The 14,662-nt window shown below is 46.5% G+C and overlaps 1 protein-coding gene across 1 annotated transcript in view; it reads left to right on the top strand.

Annotated features, from left to right (window-relative positions):
* Window positions 1-11,910, top strand: part of SLC25A20 (solute carrier family 25 member 20) — a 30,333-nt gene extending 18,423 nt beyond the window's left edge. The window contains exons 5-9 of the mRNA XM_060109970.1: window positions 8,329-8,446; window positions 9,132-9,204; window positions 9,562-9,671; window positions 10,520-10,644; window positions 11,059-11,910. Coding sequence (XP_059965953.1) covers window positions 8,329-8,446; window positions 9,132-9,204; window positions 9,562-9,671; window positions 10,520-10,644; window positions 11,059-11,121 — 489 coding nt within the window. The 3' untranslated portion in view covers window positions 11,122-11,910. The remainder of the gene's footprint in view (window positions 1-8,328; window positions 8,447-9,131; window positions 9,205-9,561; window positions 9,672-10,519; window positions 10,645-11,058) is intronic.
* Window positions 11,911-14,662: the final 2,752 nt, after the last annotated feature.

The raw sequence follows: 14,662 nt of genomic DNA, 5'->3' as shown, positions 1-14,662 counted from the left end.
TTGTCAGCCTCACTTGAGGTTTGTCAGTTTTATTGACCTTTTCAAAAAAGATTTTTCTTTCTTTTTTTTTTTTTTTTTGGCCTTGCCACGCGGCTTGTGGGATCTCAGTTCCCTGAACCCAGGCCACAGCAGTGAAAGCCCAGAATCCTAACCACTAGGCCACCAGGGAACTCACCTCATTGATTTTCTTTATTGTCTTTCTGTTTTCAATTTCATTGGTTTTTGCTTGTTTTTTTATTATTTCCTTCCTTTTGCTTGTTTTGGTTTTTTTTTTTTTAAGGTGTTTGAGGTGCAAGCTTAAATTACTGTTTTGAGGCTTTTCCTCTTTTCTAACATATGCAGTCAGTGCTATAAAGTTTCCTCTCAGCCCTGCTTTAGCTGTGTCCCACAAACTTCAATATATTTTAATTTTCAGTCAGTTCAGTGTGTTTTCTTTCTTTCTTTCTTTTGGCTGTGTCGGGTCTTAGTTGCAGCATGCAGGATGTTTTAGTTGTGGCATGAAAACTCTTAGTTGTGGCATGTGGGATCTAGTTCCCTGACCAGGGGTTGAACCCAGGCCCCCTGTATTGAGAGCACAGAGTCTTAGCCACTGGACCACCAGGGAAGTCCTAGTTCAGTGTGTTTTCTAATTTCCTTTGAGACTTCCTTTTTAAATTACTTAGGAGAGTGTTGTTCAGTTTTCAAGAGTTGGAGATTATTGATTTCTAGTTTGAGTCCATTGTGATTGGAAAACATATTCTGTATTATTTACATTCTTTTAAATTTCCTGAGGTTTATGGCCTTGGATATGGTTTATCCCGGTACATGTTCCACGGGCATTTGAAAAGAATGTGTGTTCTGCTGTCATTTGGTGGAGTAATCTATAAATGTCAATTATATCCTGTTGGTTGATGGTGTTGTTGAGTTCTTCTCTATCCTTGATGATTTTCTGTCTAGTTGTTCTACGTATTTGTTGATGGAGGAATTTGAAATCTCCAACTGTAATTGTGAGTTTGTTTGTTTCTTCTTTCAGTTCTATCAGTTTTGTTTCACATAGTTTGCAGCTTTTTTGTTTAATGTATACACATTTAGGATTGCTATGTCTTCTTGGTGGATTGGCCCTTTTATCACTATGTTATGTCCCTCATAGTACCATTATATAATATCCCATATTTTTGCTTACTATGTTCTTCCTTCCTTCCTGATGTTCCAGGATTCCTTCTTTTAGAGTTTCTTTTCTATTTAAAGAACTTCCTTTAGCCATTCTTTTGGGGAAGGTCTGTGAATGACAAAGTCTCTCAGTTTTCCTTCATCTAAGAATGCCTGATTTCCCCTTTATTCCTGAAGAATATTTTCACTTGACATAGGGTTCTGGGATTACAGTTCTTTTCTCTTTCTAGCTTTTTTTTTTTTTTTTTTTTTTTTTTGCGGTACGCGGACGTCTCAATGTTGTGGCCTCTCCCGTTGCGGAGCACAGGCTCTGGACGCGCAGGCTCAGCAGCCATGGCTCACAGGCCCAGCCACTCCGCGGCATGTGGGATCTTCCCGGACCAGGCCACGAACCCGTGTCCCTTGCATCAGCAGGCGGACTCTCAACCACTGCGCCACCAGGGAAGCCCGTTTTCTTTCTTTCTTCTTTCTTTCTTTCTTTCTTCCTTCCTTTTTTTTTTTTTTTTTTTTTTTTGCGGTACGTGGGCCTCTCACTGCTGTGGCCTCTCCCACTGTGGAGCACAGGCTCCAGACGCGCAGGCTCCGGAAGCGCAGCCTCAGCGGCCATGGCTCACGGGCCCAGCCGCTCCGCGGCACGTGGGATCTTCCTGGGCCGGGGCACGAACCCGCGTCCCCTGCATTGGCAGGCGGACTCTCAACCACTGCGCCACCAGGGAAGCTCTCTTTTCTTTCTTTAGTTGCATTGGGTCTTCGTTGTTGCATGTGGGCTTTCTCTAGTTTCGTCAATCGGGGGCTACTCTTCGTTGCGGTGTGCGGGCTTCTCATTGCGGTGGTTTCTCTTGTTGCAGAGCTTGGGCTTTAGGCACGCGGGCTTCAGTAGTTGTGGCACGTGGGCTCAGTAGTTGTGGCTCACGGGCTCTAGAGAGCAGGCTCAGTAGTTGTGGCACATGGGCTTAGTTGCTCCGCGGCACGTGGGATCTTCCTGGACCAGGGCTCAAACCTGTGATCCCCTGCATTGGCAGGCAGATTCTTAACCTACAGTTCTTTTCTTTCAGCTCCTGAAAGCTACTGTGCCCCTTCCTTCTACCCTCCCTGATTTCTGCTGTCATTCTAATTGTTTTTTTCAATAGGCAATGTGTTATTTTTCTCTGGCTACTCTTACACTTTTTTCTTTGTCTTTAGTTTTCAACTAAGTTCACTTGTGATGTGTTGTGGCATGGATTTATTTGGGTGTATTCTGTTTAGGGTTCGCTCAGCTTCTTAAATCTATATGTTTATGTTTTGCCAAGTTTGGGAAGTTTTCAGCAGTTGTTTCTTTGAGTACTTTTTCAGTCCTACACTCTTTTCTCCTCTTCTTCTGGGACTGTAAGGGCACAAATATTAGATTTTCTGTTACAGCCCCAGGGGTCCCTGAGGTTCTGTTCAATTTGTTTCAGTTTGTTTTCTTTCTGTTGTTCAGATTGGGTATTTTCCATTCATTGTTCTGTCTTCTAATCCTGATTTCTTTTTCCTCTCTCCCCTGTATTCTGCTGTTGAACGAGCCATCCACTGAGCTTTTTTATTTTCTTTTTAATAAATTTATTTATTTATTATTTATTTTTGTCTATGTCAGGTCTTCATTGCTGCACACCAGCTTTCTCTAGTTGTGGCGAGCGGGGGCTACTCTCATTGCAGTATGCAGGCTTCTCATTGTGGTGGCTTCTCTTGTTGCAGAGCATGGGATCTAGGTGCTCGGGCTTCAGTAGTTGTGGCACTCGGGCTCAGTAGTTGTGTTGCATGGGCTTAGTTGCTCTGCAGCATGTGGGACCTTCCCGGACCAGGGCCCTGTGTCCCCTGCATTGGCAGGCGATTCTTAACTACTGCACCACCAGGGAAGTCCCCACTGAGCTTTTTATTTCGGTTGTATTTTTCTTTTCTTTTTTTTCTTTTTTTTTGCGGTACGCGGGCCTCTCACTGTTGTGGCCTCTCCCGTTGCGGAGCACAGGCTCCGGACGCACAGGCTCAACGGCCATGGCTCACGGGCCTAGCCGCTCCAGGGCATGTGGGATCCTCCCGGACCGGGGCACGAACCCGTGTCCCCTGCATTGGCAGGCGGACTCTCAACCACTGCGCCACCAGGGAAGCCCTAGCTGGCTTTCTTTGACACCACTCCAGTAGGAAGGGAGGGATGCTGCCTCATTACTGCCAACTGGAAGTGGAAGTCTAGGTGACCCACTCGACCTCTGCTGACACTTGAGGGTGGGGCACTTCTTTTTACTGCTGGGTGGATGTGGGAGTTCCAGTGTCTCTACTGACACCACAGGACAGGAGGGTGATGGTTACAGGCTCTCAGGGATGAAAGTCCTTATTCTGTACTTGGCCTTTTCTGACTCCACCCAGGTAGCATGTTGGGTACCTTGTTACAGCCCTGCGAAGGTGGAAGTCTGGGCTCCCCACAGGGTCTTTGCTGGTGTGGATGAGGGTGAGGCCACAGTTTTTTCTATGGTGTATGGCTGGAGTAGAGTGTTTTTTGTCTAAAGGTTTTCTGTCTTTCTAGGCTGTTCCTTTTCTGGTCCTTTGTCTAGAGAATGCAGGCTTTTGTTGAGGCTTCTTTTTGATCTGTGTTTGTTGGTATTCCTGGATTGCCAGTTTCTTCTGCTTTAAGTCTGAGATATATCAAAAAAGAAAATCCAGGGGACTCACTACTATGTCATTGCTTAAGTCCCAAGGTCCCTAGCCAGTCTGCTGCTTCTCTCCAAACTTTCAGAGTCCTCTTATATTTGTTTAAAACAAATAATGTCTAGAATTTTTTGTTGTACTTAACAGGAGGATTGGGAAAATACTTCTTAGACGTCTGTATATTGCTTTTGAGTTAGGGAATGTTTGTTTTCAGTAGCCTTGTCCCTTAGTCTTTTCCATCATGGCTTCTTCCATCTCTTTTATGCCTGAAGCCCTTTTCTGCTCCTAGATGAGACAGTCCCCATCCATATTCTTCCCTTGCACTCCTCCACTCTGCTGGGTTACTACTTTGTGACTCTCTTCTCTTCTCAAACCCCTACCCTCTCAGGAGATGACCTGGCTTTTTTTATTATTATTATTAATTACTTAATTTATTTTTGGGTGCGTTGAGTCTTCGTTGCTGCACATGGGCTTTCTCTAGTTGCGGCAAGTGGGGGCTACTTTTTGTTGCAGTGCGTGGGCTTCTCATTACGGTGGCTTCTCTGGTTGCAGAGCATGGGCTTTAGGTGTGCGGGCTTCAGTATTTGTGGCATGTGGGCTCAGTAGTTGTGGCTCATGGGCTCTAGAGTGCAGGCTCAGTAGTTGTGGCACACAGGCTTAGTTGCTCCACGGCACGTGGGATCTTCCTGGACCAGGGCTCGAACCCGTGTCCCCTGCACTGGCAGGTGGATTCTTAACCACTGCACCACCAGGGAAGTCCCCTGGCTTTCTACTTCACTGAGAAAACTGAAACCACCAGAAGAGGACTTTACCAGATGCCTTCCACTGCCTCCACTCACCCACTGGCATCTAACTACATCTGTGGCTGCCTGGCTATTTCCACCACAAATGGCCCATGCTTCTGTTTGACCCCACATCCTATCCCCTCTTGCCCATCCAGAGACCTTGCTTCAACAATCAACAATTCTTCTTTCTCTCTCCTTCAGCATCAGTTTTTGCTCTCCAATGGATTGTTCTCTTCAGCAATAAAAGCATAAACATGCTTGTTTTTTCACCTTAAAAATACAAACTTCTCTCTGTTTTACCTTCCACATCTGTTTCTGTGCTTCCTGTCTTTGCTCCCCTTTACATCAAAAACTCTTTGAAAAAGTTTTATGTTTTTTTTCCTACTCTTTGTCTCTAGTCCCCCTTCTCTAATTGTCAAACCCACATCAGACTGGCTTTTGCCTCACAACTCCAACAAAAGTACTTTTGTCAAGGTCACCAGTGACCTTTTTAAAAAAAAATATTTATTTATTTATTTTTGGCTGCGTCGGGTCTTAGTTGCAGTGTGTGGGCTCTTTGTTGCGGCACACGGGCTTCTCTCTAGTTGCGGCAGGTGGGCTTAGTTGCCCCGTGGCATGTGGGATCTTAGTTCCCCAACCAGGGATCGAACCCGCGTCCCCTGCACTGGAAGGCAGATTCATAACCACTGGACCACCAGAGACGTCCCACCAGTGACTTTTACACTAAATCCAGTGTTCAGTTCTTGGGCCTGGACATTGATCCATCTTGATCCATCAACAGAATTGGACTCAGCTGGCCCCCCATCTTCCTTGAAGATCTATCTTCACTTGACTTCTCTCCTGACTTTCCTCCTACCTACTTGGCTGCTCCTTTTCTATGTCCATTGTTGGTTTATCCTCATCTTCTCAATCTTTTAATGTTCATATGCACAAGGCTCAGTCATATTACACTCATCTCGTTGATGATTTCTTCTTGTCTCATGACTTTTAGACACCATCTGTATAATAATGATTTTCCAGTTTATGTCTCCAACTCAGACTTTTCCTGAACTCTGGACTAGTTTATCCAATACTTCCGTTGGATGCTAGTAGGCACCTCAGAGTCACCATGTGCAAAACTGAACTCCTGGTCTTCCTCTATACCTGCTTTACCTACAACCTTCTGTAGCTCGGTTGGTGGCAATACCATCTGTCTAGTTGTTCAGTCCTAAAACCCAGGAGTTCTCCTAGATTGTACACTTTGTCTCACTGTACATATCCCATTTGTTGAACAGTTAAGCTGGCTTTCAACATATCACAAATCTATCCTGTCCCATCACCTCCATTGCAACTACATTGCTCCAGGTCACCTTCAGCACTGGCCTGGATGACTGTGAGGGCCTCCCCACTTGTTTCCCTGCTTACATTCTATACCACACATAACAGTGAGAAAATTCTGTTAATATGTCAATTCCATGCCCAGTCCTCTTTGGCCCCCCAGGTCACTGTGAGTCAGCTCCAGCATCCTCTGATAACATGGGCCTCTGTGCCATTCCTCAGATACACCAGGCTCACATGTGCTGGGATCATCTGGGGAAGTTATATCTTTAAAAAAGCCATTGATATTCAATTGACATTGTCTTAAATTTATTATTTTTAGAAAAATTGACATCTTCCTGATTGAAAACTTTTCCTAACCAGAACTATGACTCTCTTTTTATTTACCTCTTCTTTTATGTCCCTTGGATAGGTTTTAGAGTCTTATTTGTGCAAATCCTATTGCTTGATGCACATATATTTTATTGCTTTTTTTTTTCCTTAGAGCACTCTTTATTTCTTCAACAAGTCACACCTCCTGTGATTTCATTGGAAAAACAGAAACTGGAAGAAGTATTTCTGTGACTTTATCAGAGGAACACACATCAGTGTATTTAAAGGAATGCTTAACTTGAGTTTAGACATGTAAATCAGTTTAGGAGACATTGTGTACTATCTAGCGTATTCAAGTTTTGCTACTTGAAAGTTGACTATGAATTGATTTTTCTACCTTAATTTAACTAATAAATTTCTAATCATACCTATTATATTCCTGGCAAGGGGCTAGAGATATCATGATCAACAAGGCCACGTTTTTGCTCTTGGGAATCTCATAGACTGGATTTTCTTCTCCAGTACAAGCCAAGCTCTATAAAAAGAGCTAGTTTAAGACATTGCAGATTTCATGAAGGTAGGCACTCACCTTAAAGAATAGCCTTTAAAACTCTTGAGTCCACGCAGTTATTTTTCTTGTACTCATTGAAGTTATTAGGTACCTGATAAAAAATACCGAGAGGTTGCACGGTAAGGAATATTTCACCTAAATATGCAATATTAGACCAATGAACATGGACTCTCATATTTCTAGCATTATGGAGAGTTCTGGGTTAGGTGCAGGTGCCCCTTCAAGAAAACTTGATATTAATGTTTCAGTATCAGCAATAAAACAGCACTTCATGTGTTACTTATAAAGGAAGATTTATTACCTTCATGTCCTCTTAATAATGTATTTCTTCCTTTCATCAGGTATGATCTCATACCACAGCCCTTTGGCCTTAAAGAGTAATTTAATCTTCTTAGTTAAGAAAGCCTTTTAAGCCTTTATTGCTATATATTTTTTATTTTAACATCTTTATTGGAGTATAATTTTTTTTTTTTTTTTTGCGGTACGCGGGCCTCTCACTGTTGTGGCCTCTCCCGTAGCGGAGCACAGGCTCCGGACGCGCAGACTCAGCGGCCATGGCTCACGGGCCCAGCCGCTCCGTGGCATGTGGGATCTTCCCGGACCGGGGCACGAACCTGCATCCCCTGCATCGGCAGGCGGACTCTCAACCACTGCGCCACCAGGCAAGCCCTGGAGTATAGTTCTTTATTGCTATTAGAATGGGATTCTTTTCCATTATTTTTCAACTAGTTATTGTTGGTATGAACAAAAATTTATTGGACTTATATATTTATTTTGTTAGTGTTTCTCCTTGGAACTATTAAATCTGAACTCTCTTTCCAGCTTTAACTACTCTTTGGTTGATGCCCTTGTGTGTTCGGATTCCTCTTGACTCTGTACTTGCTGTGGATCCTACATGGGCCTGTCTTTCTCTCAGATCTTTTGTGGGATACCTCCTGCCTGCCCTCAAGCTCTTGGCTCTTAGGCCCTGGAGCCCAGAGACTAGGATAGGGGGCCTCTCCTTGGCCCTCTCCTGGCTCTACACAGGACCTCTATCCAGGCATTTAGAGTTCTGAATACAATTTCCAGTTCACCTTCTTTTAACCAAGCTTCATGATCTGTTAGAGCTTGGAGTGGATTTAGTAGTCAATGGATATTTGTTGAAGGAATAAGTGATTGACTGAAGTATTTGTCTCCTCCTTTCTAGACTGCCAACTAGCTTTTTTTCTTTTTTATTTTTCCAACTAGCTTTATTGGGAATGCTCTTGTATTTGGGAACTTATTTTTCAACTTATTTTCCAACTCCTCTGTTGATTTGTTTTTCTAGTCAATGTGTGTATATTTTGTCATATATTCACCTAGCCTTATTTCATAGTAACTTCCACCAATATTGTACATTCTAAATAACTATCGATTTGACAATGATAGTTATATTATTTCATTGGTCTAATGCATAATGACCACTCCCACACTCACTATGTAATCTTCTGTAACCTGCTAGGTTTGTTGACTTTGATGTTGCTGTTGCTGACTTGATGACTCTTTCCTCCCTCTCAGATTCAAGCTTCTTCAGGGGAGACCAAGTACACTGGTCCCTTGGACTGTGCAAAGAAGCTATACAAGGAGGCTGGGATCCGAGGCATCTACAAGGGGACTGTGCTCACCCTCATGCGAGGTAACCTTTGAGGCCCTCCATCTGAGGTGATTTGCCACAGGGGGTCTTGCCTGGATCTCCCGATGAGCCTTGGCACCATACATGCCACAGCTCTGACAGGGCCGGCACTGTGTGTCCTGGGTTTTAGGCCATCTTACCTCTGGCCAGCAGGGACACACATGAGGATGGAGGGACCCTCCATCCTTCTGATAGGCTGGCCCTCAAGGATAGAAATCATGAGCGTGGCAGTCGGAGAGGAGTAGCAAGTGGAAATCGTGGCTGGAGGGATGAGTGGGAAGAAAGAATGACTTAGGAGCAGTGGAGCTCTTTTTGGCTTGAGAGGCATGTCCTATTGGGGTGGCAATAGAAGAGGCAGAGACAGCTCTACCCTTGTCCTGAGATGACAGCTTGGAGGAAGGCCAGATGTTAGCTCTGGTTATAACTGCTTGGAGTGGGCATATTAGTGGGGACCACTCAGAGGGCCTTTGAAGATGAAATAATGTCGTGCATGTTAGCACTCACTCACACCATGCTCACCCCAGAGCAGCATCTGATCACTGCAAAGTGATTATTGCAAATAGGAAGTGCTGCTGAGGAGCTTCTCAGGAAATCTTCAAGGGTCCAAAGCCAAGCTTGGTTCTTCTAAGATCAGGAAATCTGTGAGAATTTTATATCATTTAATTTACCTCTTTCTTGCCACTAACAGATGTTCCAGCCAGTGGGATGTATTTCATGACATATGAATGGCTGAAAAATATCTTCACTCCAGAGGAAAAGAGGTGAGGAGAACAGAAGAACTTAGAAGCCACTTTGCCCAATCATCCTGTTAGTGGATCTGAAGGCAGAAGTGGGACTTACTTCTGTCTCCATGTCCACTTTCCTATTGTTGCTGCTGAGGCCCAGCTAATACTAATACCCTTTACCCTGTGCCTCACCCGGTGGAGGAAGTGTTTGAAACAAGTGCATGAGACCTCCTTCAACGAGTGGCAGCTGCCATGTCACAGGAGCTTTGGCCTTGGACCTCCTCCCTCCAGCCAGTTTCTCCCTCTCTGTGGCTGCCCTGTCTGCACAGGAGGGATGGTCTGAACACCACTCTCACAGCCTTTGTCTGACTGGGGCTGTTTGGTATTCTGCAGTGTCAGTGATCTCAGCGTGCCTCGGATCCTGGTGGCTGGGGGCATCGCAGGGATCTTCAACTGGGCTGTGGCAATCCCCCCAGACGTACTCAAGTCCCGCTTCCAGACTGGTTAGTAGAGGAGAGTGGGGTAGATGGGGTTGGAGTGGGTCCCAGAACTGGCTGCCCCTGTGGTACAGAGTTTTTAAGGCCCTAGGGATACTGACTCTCCACAGTAGCACTCAGCATCTGTCTGGCCAACATTCTCCCTTGCAGTCATTTGTGTTCTAGGAATGCTAGACTCATTTTCTTTTTTTTTTTTTTTTTTTTTTGCGGTACGCGGGCCTCTCACTGCTGTGGCTTCTCCTGTTGTGGAGCACAGGCTCCGGATGCGCAGGCTCAGCGGCCATGGGTCACGGGCCCAGCCGCTCCGCGGCATGTGGGATCTTCCCGGACTGGGGCATGAACCTGTGTCCCCTGCATCGGCAGGCGGACTCTCAACCACCGCGCCACCAGGGAAGCCCCTAGATTCATTTTCTTGTCAGCGTAAACATAAAATAAGTGAGAGAAGGACTTCCCTGGCAGTCCAGTGGTTAAGGCTCCCTGCTTCCACTGCAGGGGGCACAGGTTCAGTCCCTGGTCGGGGAACTAAGGTCCCATGTGCCGTGCAGCGTGGCCCAAAAAAAAAAACAGTAGAGAAGAAGTCAAATCAACCTTCCTTCCCTCACATGAGCAGAAGGGCTGTTTCATTCTTCATTCCCTTCTCCACTCCCTTGGCACCAGTAATCCAGACATTTGTATCTGTTTGTCCCAAGGTGAACTGTGTTGTCTGTGGACTAGTCCCAGATGACCTTCAAGGTGTCCTCTCACTGGTGCTGTGGCCCTGCAGGAAGATTTGACTACAATATTGTCCCCATGTAGGTCACCATGGTCAGGTCAGGAAGCTTCCTGAAGGCTTAACAGTTGCTTTCTGCCCACAGCACCTCCTGGGAAATATCCTAATGGCTTCAGAGATGTGCTGAGGGAGCTGATCCGGAATGAAGGAATCACATCCTTGTATAAGGGGTTCAATGCAGTGATGATCCGAGCCTTCCCAGCCAACGCAGTGAGTGACTGGCAGGGGCTGTGCTTTCCCTTTGGGGCTCAGAGCAGGGTGCAGGTGGGCTGACTTTTGCTTGCTTCTGGGATTGAATTGGGGGCTCAGTTTTTCCAAATCCCACCCTCAGTCAGAGCCTCCTTATTTGTTCCCTTTCCTGAAGCTGTCAGGAAGATTTGCCTTTGTGATTCTCTGAGGTGAGGAGCTTTGATTTCCTGGCCTGGCCATCAGAAGTGGGCAGTTGTGGGACATGCATTTTCTTTCCCTTTTAGGAATGAGAAAGCATAGCTTGATTCCGTGACCTGGGGTGGGAGATTAGGAAGGGGTTTTGGTCCTGACAGGGCCAGTCAAGCACAGTGCTGGGGTCTCTGTGAATAGTCACAACTCCTGTTGGCTTTTCTCTTCCTTCCAACCCCTTCTCAGGCCTGTTTCCTTGGCTTTGAAGTTGCCATGAAGTTCCTTAATTGGGCCATGCCCAACTTGTGAGGCTGAAGGCTGCTCAAGGCTTCAGGATGCTGGAAGCTGTCATCGAGGAGGAACAGTGGGCAGGACTAGGCTGTCCTGAAGTGTGAGGGAAGGGGCATGGTGGGATGTGAGCTCTGTGCATGGACTCACAATGGTTGAGACCATTGTCTTAATGACATCCTCTTTCTGGTATAATTTGCTATTTTGCAACTTGAATCCACTCTTGTCAATTTAAGGGATCTCATGAGGATTTGGAGATGGAGTAAGTAGCTTCTAGACCAGATGCTACCTGTGGCCAGAGTGCTGTCTACTAGTTGACCACTGGCCCTACTACACCCAAAATACTCCTCGAGAAAGAGGGAATCTCAGCCTCACACTGGAGACACTATGCATGTTTTCAGCCATCTGACCAGGAACTGGGGCCTTCTTTGATCCCTAGCCAGGAACACTCACCAGATTTCCAGGGTATCATCTAATCCTGGCCTGCACGTGGGAATGTGGGCTTGAGGCCCACATCTGTCTGTCCAAGTGGACTGAGCAAATGTGCCTAGGGGCAGATAGCCTGTTAACAGTCAGGTTTTTTTTTTTTTAATGCATGCAAGTAATCAAAATTAAAACTAGAGTAGCCTAATTTCCAGGAGTAGGTGGAGAGCTTTCCCTCCTACACAGTGAGGAGGAGAATTTTGAACCAACAGTCCCAGCTTGCTAGGGTAAGTGAGAAAGCCCAGGGTGTAGGAAGGCTCTTTTTGCACACTCTTTTCTCATGAGAGCACCCTATTTTAACAGGAAATAAATATTGTTTCTAATTTTTGTATTGTGTGAAATTTTTTTCTTTTGATTCTGGGTCATTTCAGCAAGCAGCCTCTGTGGCCTTGGTGGAGGCTGTTAGGGATCCAGTATCCTTCCCTGGTTCTTCAGGCAGGGGTTCTAGCAAGAGAAAGAGGAGGAAGTTTTGGCCAGCCCAGCCTTCCCTGACTGCCCCAGCTCCAGCTGCTGGAAGGTGAGGTGGGGTGAGGTGGGGTGGGGTGGGGCAACTTGATTGGTAACTGTTCCCATAGCTCTCAGTGCAAGCCTGGCATGCAGGCCCCCACAGGGCCAAGCCTGCAGCCCATCCCTTCATTCCTTCACCTCTCTCCCCTCAGCCATGTGTGTCTTAGCTAACGGATGGAGAGTCAATTGTTCTAAAAGGCCAAAAGCAATCCTGAGTTTTCATATGCACTTTGGGGTCACTGTGTGATCTGATGTCTGGAATTACTAATCAGGCTGATGATGATGACCAGGTGCAGCTGGAGGAGGTGAGGGAGTCAGAATGGAGAATCACAAGCTAGTCTGTCCTTGGCTGGGGGAGGGAGAGGCTACCAGAGCTGGGCTTCTCTGGTGTTGTCCCATCTGGCAGTCACAGTTCTGGCACTTCCCACCTCACTGCAGCTGCACAGAGATCCTTGGACTTTGGCGTTAGAGCTATCACTCAGTGTAAATGGGTGAGAGGGGAAGGGACCCACCCCCATCTGGGAGTGGGTGTCGCCAACCTGGCTGGAAGCTGAAGATTTGGGGGTTTAAGGAAGGAGGATTTATTTCTGGGAGGATATCTCTGGATGATGGTCAAGTAAAAAAATAACAGTTTTAGGGATGAAAATTGTGTGCACTCTGCCTGGGAAGATTAATTCAGTGTTAATGCTTTTCCCCTCTCATGCTGCAGGATATCTTTGTTTAATCTCTCACTGATTTGGAGATGGCCACATATGTGTCTCCTGGAGCTCTTCTAGGTACTGCCCAGTCCTTGAGACAGTCCTGAGACCTCGGCCTTTTCCCGGAAGCTCCTGTGAGTGCATTTGCATTCTAACCAAATGCCAGCCATTCCCATGGCTCAGGATCACTTTTACAGTCTCTGCTTCTGGATAATTTACCCTTTGAAACAGCTTCCATTTTAAAATGGAATATTTTGATTCCTTAATATTAGTGGTGGCAGATTCTTCTACTCCTTTGGGTATTCAATAGATGTTACGTCCAATAAGGAAGTGCCTGGAGGCATATTTGTGAAGGGAGCCGAGCAGATGGTGAATAACTCCCTCCTGGCTGGCACTTTGTTTATGATGCACTTGGAAATGCCACCTGTTCCTGATATATCTCTTCTCTCCCTGACGGGGGGCACGGGTAGGGGAGAGATTGGGGCCCTCCCAAGCAATTTCTCGGACTGTCACAGACAGCCTTAAGTAGAAGCCAGTGATGGTTACAACAACCAGCCAGCGATAACAGCCTCATCCAGGCACAAAGAAGAGTATAATTGGGTCAGAGGTAAAGGACAGAGGGCAGGTTGTTTTAACCTCAGCCTATTAGAAGCAATAGTAGCACCATTTCTGCTGTAAGGTCATAGCATCTCTACCCACAGTTCTTTCACCACAATTCTTTTGAGGCTAGAACCCCTTATTCGTTTTTCAGTCACTTCATGGATTCATTCTCATCTCTTTACCCCATGTAACTCTGTTTAATGGGTAGGGATTTATACCCCCATTTTCAGATGTGGAAGCCAAAGCTCAGACAGGGTAAACTGATCTACCAAGATCATTGGAAAATTGATAACAGAGTGTGGACAATAGAGTGGTGTCTGGGTGTCCACAGGCCTGAAGAAAGGCTTGTGATGCTATCAGAGGCTGTACTCAGACTGCTTGACCTAAACTCCAAGAGGCCTGTCTGTACTGTAGGGTCAAAGCCCAGGCAGCTGGCCTGTGAGTCAGGCTAGGGGTGGCACACAGAGTCCCAGCAGGCACTGGGAAGGCCCCAGGGCCAAGTGCTCGCTGAGTGCTCCTTTTTCTGCTTTCTTTGCTCTAGTCAGCATGCAGGCCTGTAGCTCTCCAGCTAGGCTCTCCCTTGCTTCCCAGGTTCTGTCCTTGCCCTGAGATGTCTAGAGGCAGACCCTAGGTCCACTGCAGAGACTGACACTTTCTCAGGACGGTGTCCCGGGGAGGGGCTGGCTCTTAGGTGCAGAAATAGGCAGCCCAGGAATTAACTGCTCCCTTGAGCATGGACGCTTGTTAAAATAACTGGACCAAAGGCAGTGGCCTCATGGGGGCGGCATTATGAAGGCTGAAATACGGCTTGGGTTAGGGCAGAGGAAATATAGCCCACTTCCCCACTCCCCCCTGTCCACTAGAGGCTAATGGGCACTTCTAAGGCAAAATAGAAACTGATGGTGGTACATAATAAACATCCTGGTAGGACTGGACCAGGGAGCTGGCATGTAGAGGTGGTCAGGTGACCAACAAGTCCCAGGAGATGGGTGGGGGACTGGAGGGGCATAGAGAAGCAGCCCCTTTGGGCAGAGGTGTTCCTGCTGGGGCTGAGTCCCCCACATAGGTAGAGGGCATCAGAGGGCAGAAAGTGTGTAAACCAGGGGGCCTGGGCCAAGAGCAGGCTGTCTTCCAGAGAAGTCTGGGGGAGTATGGGCATCTACCTTCTTCCTGGAAGGAGAGGAAAAAAACCTTTTAAATAATAAACCTGTCAAGAGTACATGAAACGGGGAGGGGGAGGAATAAATTGGGAGATTGGGACTGACATATACACA

Source organism: Mesoplodon densirostris, chromosome 10 (genome assembly GCF_025265405.1).
Source record: "Mesoplodon densirostris isolate mMesDen1 chromosome 10, mMesDen1 primary haplotype, whole genome shotgun sequence".
Lineage (NCBI taxonomy): Eukaryota > Metazoa > Chordata > Mammalia > Artiodactyla > Ziphiidae > Mesoplodon > Mesoplodon densirostris.
This window is presented reverse-complemented; position numbering and strand designations above follow the sequence as displayed.